General features: G+C 43.7%; 1 protein-coding gene across 1 annotated transcript in view; it reads left to right on the top strand.

The window, feature by feature from the left end:
• Nucleotides 1-5,095, top strand: part of SUPV3L1 (Suv3 like RNA helicase) — a 34,893-nt gene that overhangs the window by 18,522 nt on the left and 11,276 nt on the right. Inside the window, exons 8-9 of the mRNA XM_008073096.2 lie at nucleotides 1,678-1,769; nucleotides 3,933-4,113. Coding sequence (XP_008071287.1) covers nucleotides 1,678-1,769; nucleotides 3,933-4,113 — 273 coding nt within the window. The remainder of the gene's footprint in view (nucleotides 1-1,677; nucleotides 1,770-3,932; nucleotides 4,114-5,095) is intronic.

The raw sequence follows: 5,095 nt of genomic DNA on the forward strand, positions 1-5,095 counted from the left end.
TCACTCGGTGCCCAGACTGGAGTGCAGTGGCCGCTACCGGCCACCGCAGCCTCGCATGCTGGGCTCTGGTGATCCTTCCGCATGAGCCTTCCAAGTAGCTAGAACTACAGGCATGCGCTACCACGCCCGGCTGATTTTTTGATTTATTGTAGAGATGAGGTCTCGCTGCCCAGGCGGGTCTCGAACCCGCGGGCTCAGGCAATCCACTCACCTCAGCCTCCCAAAGGCACGGGATTACAGGCTGAGCCACTGAGCCCGGCTGGTTTTTTGTTTCTTATTTCTTTAGGATAGGCTCCTCATAATGGTTTCTAGGTCCATGACGTGAATGAACATTCTACTGCTTGATATTGGAGTGAATTTTTAAGATAAACATGTTTGGCCATTGCTTTGTTAAGCTGTGGTCTGGCCACGTGTAGCTATGGCTACAATGTTTTCTAACTTTGGCCCTCTTCCCTACCTTGGAGAGATGAATCTCCTCTCTCTCTTTTTCTAATTTACCTTCTAAATAAACTATATTTTCCAATCTAAAAAAAAAATTCAGCATGTTTTGTGGCAGGTTTTGTTTGTTTGTTTTTGGTTTTCAAGTAGGGGGTCTTATTCTCTTGCCAAGTCTGGAGTATAGTGGCATAATCATGGCTCACCCCATCCCTGTCCTCCTGGGCTCAGCTCAGGGAACCCTTCTGCCTCAACCTCCCCTGTAGCTGGGACTACAGGCATGATCCACCACACCTGGCAAATTTTTTAAGTTTTTTGTTTTTAGAGACAAGGTTTTGCTATGTTGCCTAGGCTGGTCTTGAGCTTCTGGACTCAAGTAGTCCTCTCACCTTGGCCTCCCAAAATGCTGGGATTACAAGTTTGAGTCCCTGCTCTTGTCCTTGGTGGTTTCAAATGTAAAAACAAATAGCTGAACTCTATTGTGTGTGTGTATGTGTGTGTCAGAGTCTCACTCTGTCACCCAGGCTGGAGTGCAGTGGCACACTCACGGCCGCTGCAGCTTCTACCTGCTAGGCAGGTGATCCTTCTGCCTCAGTCTACCAAGTAACTAGAACCACAGGCTTGCGCCACTATGCCTGGCTAATTTTTTATTTATTTTAGAGATGAAGTCTTGCCATGTTGCTCAGGCTGGTCTCGAACCCCTGGTCTCAGGCAGTCCTCTCAGCTCCACCTTCCAAAGTGCTGGGATTACAGGCATGAGCCACCAAGCCCAGCTTGAACTTCTTATTCAAACAAAGAGTATACATTGAAGCTTATTATGTAAAATAGATGAAAGTAGATTGGCTAAGGGTAAAGAGCTTGGAGTTTCTTCTGGCTGCCAGCCCCCAGCCTCAGATACCTCAGTAGTTCCTTGGAGCCTAATTTGAAAAACACAGCCATAGAACCTGTGTTCAGCTTCAAAATGCCAGGTTCTAGTTCTGGCTGGCGTCACCCTATAATTTACCCAAAACCTTGGCCTAAGCAATTTAAAAGCTCTGAGATTTATATAGAGGAGGATAACTTTTGCCCACTAGAAGGTGTTTATTATTTTGAGATTTGCATCAAAGAGATAATATTTGCAAAAAACACTTGGTAAAGTTGTAAAGCAGCAAGTAAGCAAGCCTAAAGTATTTTTACTGTGTAAAGTGTTACATATTTAATTATAAATCTTTAAATTTTAAAAACTCAATTTTGCATTTACAGGACTCTGTGCTGAAGAAGTTCATTTGTGTGGAGAATCTGCTGCTATTGACCTAGTTACTGAGCTTATGTACACAACCGGGGAAGAAGTGGAGGTACTAGATTTTACACTTCGTTCTCAAGGTGGCATAACAGCCCAGAGTACCTGGCTTCATAGGCCTTAGATAGTGCCAGAATCAGAACTTCCTGAAGAGCCGGGCTCGGTGGCTCAACCTGTAATCCCACGCCTTTGGGAGGCTGAGGTGAGTGGATTGCCTGAGCCTGCGGGTTCGAGACCCACCTGGGCAGCGAGACCTCATCTCTACAATAAATCAAAAATCAGCCGGGCGTGGTAGCGCATGCCTGTAATTCCGGCTACTCGGAAGGCTGAGGCGGAAGGATCGCTGGAGCCCAGCAGGTCGAGGCTGCGGTGGCCGGGAGCGGCCACTGCACTCCAGTCTGGGCAACCGAGGGAGACTCCAACTCAAAAAAAAAAAAGAACTTCCTGAAGAAAGCTACATTAGCTTGTGATTGACTGGATCATATATATTCGGTTAAACTCCACGACCATCATACCCTAAGTCTTCCAAGAGTACAGGAGATTCATCTTCTCTTGATAAACCTTTTAGGGCTTGAGCAGATCTCTTTAGAGTTAAGTAAGTCAAGATTGTTGGAAGCTTGAGACCCACCAATTTTGATTTTGGTTTTCAAAGTCTTGTTTGTCTGATATTGGTGTTTTCTTTTTTTTTTTTTTGGAGTTGGAATCTCACTCTCACCCAGGTTGGAGTGCAGTGGCATGCTCACAGCTACCGCAGCCTCAACTTGATAGGCTCAGGCAGTCCTTCTGCCTCAGCCTTACAAGTAACTGGGACTACAGGTGAGCACCACCACATCCAGCTACTGTTTTGATTTATTGTAAGGATGAGGTCTCACAGAGTTGCCTAGACTAGTCTTGAACCCCTGGACTCAGGCAACCCTCTCACCTTGGCTTCTCAAAGTACTGGCATTACAAGCATGAACTGCTGTGCCCAGCCTGGTGCCTTTGATATACATCTAATTGCCAGACACATTTGTATCCCTCTTTCAATTTCCTGGAGTTGAAAATAATGGGTTTCCTCTTTTTTTTTTTTTTTTTGAGTTGGAGTCTCACTCCATCACCTTGGCTGGAGTGCAGTAGCATGCTCACGGTCACCACAGTGTTGACCTGCTGGGCTCTGGGCATCCTTCCACCTCGGCCTTCCAAGTAGCCAGAACTACAGGCACGTGCTACTATGCCCATCTAATTTTTTGATTTATTGTAGAGATAAGGTCTCGCCAGGTTGCCCAGGCTGTTCTCGAACTCGTGGGCTCAGACAATCCTCTCACCTCAGCCTCCCAAAATGCTGAGACTACAGGCTTGAACCACTGTGCCCATCCTAGTTTCCTTTTGATCCTGCTTTTCTTTTTCTTTACTGGAGTTCTATAAAAAGATGAAAACATGTTTTTAAATTGTCCTGTTATTTTAATTTTGTGCTTAGCTTTCAGGGAGAGCCAGTGGAATGTAGTGGAAGAAATTCTGGATTCCAGTGTGTGTTTTGCCATTCTTAGCTTTGCATTCTTTTTTTTTTTTTTGAGTTGGAGTCTCACTCTGTCACCCAGACTGGAGTACAGTGGCCGCTCCCGGCCACCACAGCCTCGACCTACTGGGCTCCGGTGATCCTTCTGCCTTAGCCTTTCAAGTAGCTGGAACTACAGGCGCGCACTACCACGCCCGGCTAATTTTTTGATTTTATTGTAGAGATGAGGTCTCGCCAAGTTGCCCAGGTGGGTCTCAAACCTGCGGGCTCATGCAATTCACTAACCTCGGCCTCCCAAAGGCGTGGGATTACAGGCTGAGCCATCAAGCCTGGCTAGCTTTGCATTCTTTAGGCAAATCACAGAAGGCTAGAACTGGAAAAAGCCTCAGACCTTATCTTTTATTAGGCTATATTTTAATCTTTTATAAAATGGAAATAAGAATTAATAACCCTTCTGAACTTACCACATTGCCATGAAAATCAAATATCAAAATGCCTTGAAAATGTATAAAACACTGTTTCATCTTATTTATTTAGAAATGCCAGTGAGAACTGATGGTAACCCTTATAATATCAAGATAAATTTTCTTCTGTTTCCTTTTGAAAAGTGTTGGTCATCTGTTTTTGGCTGTTCTTGACTACATTGCAAGCTTTTCACTTAATTATTAGTCACAAGAAGTTGAGTTGGGTGTGTTACTTTACTATTTCATGTCTTTATTGTAGATTCGAACCTATAAGAGGCTCACCCCCATTTCTGTGCTGGATCACGCACTAGAATCTTTAGATAACCTCCGGCCTGGGGACTGCATTGTCTGTTTTAGCAAGAATGACATTTATTCTGTGAGTCGACAGATTGAAATTCGGGGATTGGAATCAGCTGTTATATATGGCAGTCTCCCACCTGGTAATTATTGGCTTTCATTGTGACAGGATATGAAATGTTTATTTTTGCAATTTATGTTGAGTTACGTATAGAAAACATAGTAAAAGATAATATAAGCTGCTTGATGTACTGGCAGTTTTTTTTTTTAAAGAAACAGGGTCTCACTCTGTCGTTCAGTCTGGAGTGCAGTGGTGCAATCATAGCTCCCTGCATCCTTGACCTCCCAAGTACCTGGAATTACAGGCATGAGCCACCGTACGAGACTAATCTATTTTTATTTTTTCTAGAGACAGGTCTCACTGTGTGGCCCAGGCTGGTCTGAAACTTCTGGCTTTAAGCAATCCTCCTGCCTCCACCTCCGAAAGTGCTAGAATTACAAGCATGAATCACTATTCCTGGCTTTGTTTTGATAATTTTTATAGATTATGTAAAATATTTTTATATTTTATCTTGGAGCAGAAGTAAATTTAAATTATTTACAGCTCTTATTATTTGCTATTATTAGACTATATTTTAAATTTTAAATGTTCGGTTCATTGTTTTCTTTCAGAAATGTCATTAAAATATAGAAGGAAAAAAGGTGGGTGTAGTGGCTCACATCTGTAATCCCAGCACTTTAGGAGGCTGAGGTAGGAGACTTGTTTGAGCCTAGACCAGTGCAGGCAACATAATGAGACCTCGTCTCTACAAAAAAAAAAAAAAAAAGTTATAGTCCTGATCTCTGTTAATAATAATCCATAGAATGATCAGGCTAGTGTAGTGGGCTATTGTGTTGCTCTGTGAGGGGGTATTTAAAGGAGCTGAGGTAAAGGATAAGTGCTCTTTAAGGACATAAAGAGATAACTTTGAAATAATAAAAGTTTCATCATTAAAAATGGGAAGCGATGCCGGGCTCGGTGGCTCAGCCTGTAATCTCGCGCCTTTGGGAGGCTGAGGTGAGTGGATTGCCTGAGCCCGCGGGTTCGAGACCCGCCTGGGCTGCGAGACCTCATCTCTACAATAA

The sequence above is a fragment of the Carlito syrichta genome, unplaced genomic scaffold, assembly GCF_000164805.1.
Source record: "Carlito syrichta isolate Samal-C Ts95f unplaced genomic scaffold, Tarsius_syrichta-2.0.1 Scaffold315646, whole genome shotgun sequence".
Lineage (NCBI taxonomy): Eukaryota > Metazoa > Chordata > Mammalia > Primates > Tarsiidae > Carlito > Carlito syrichta.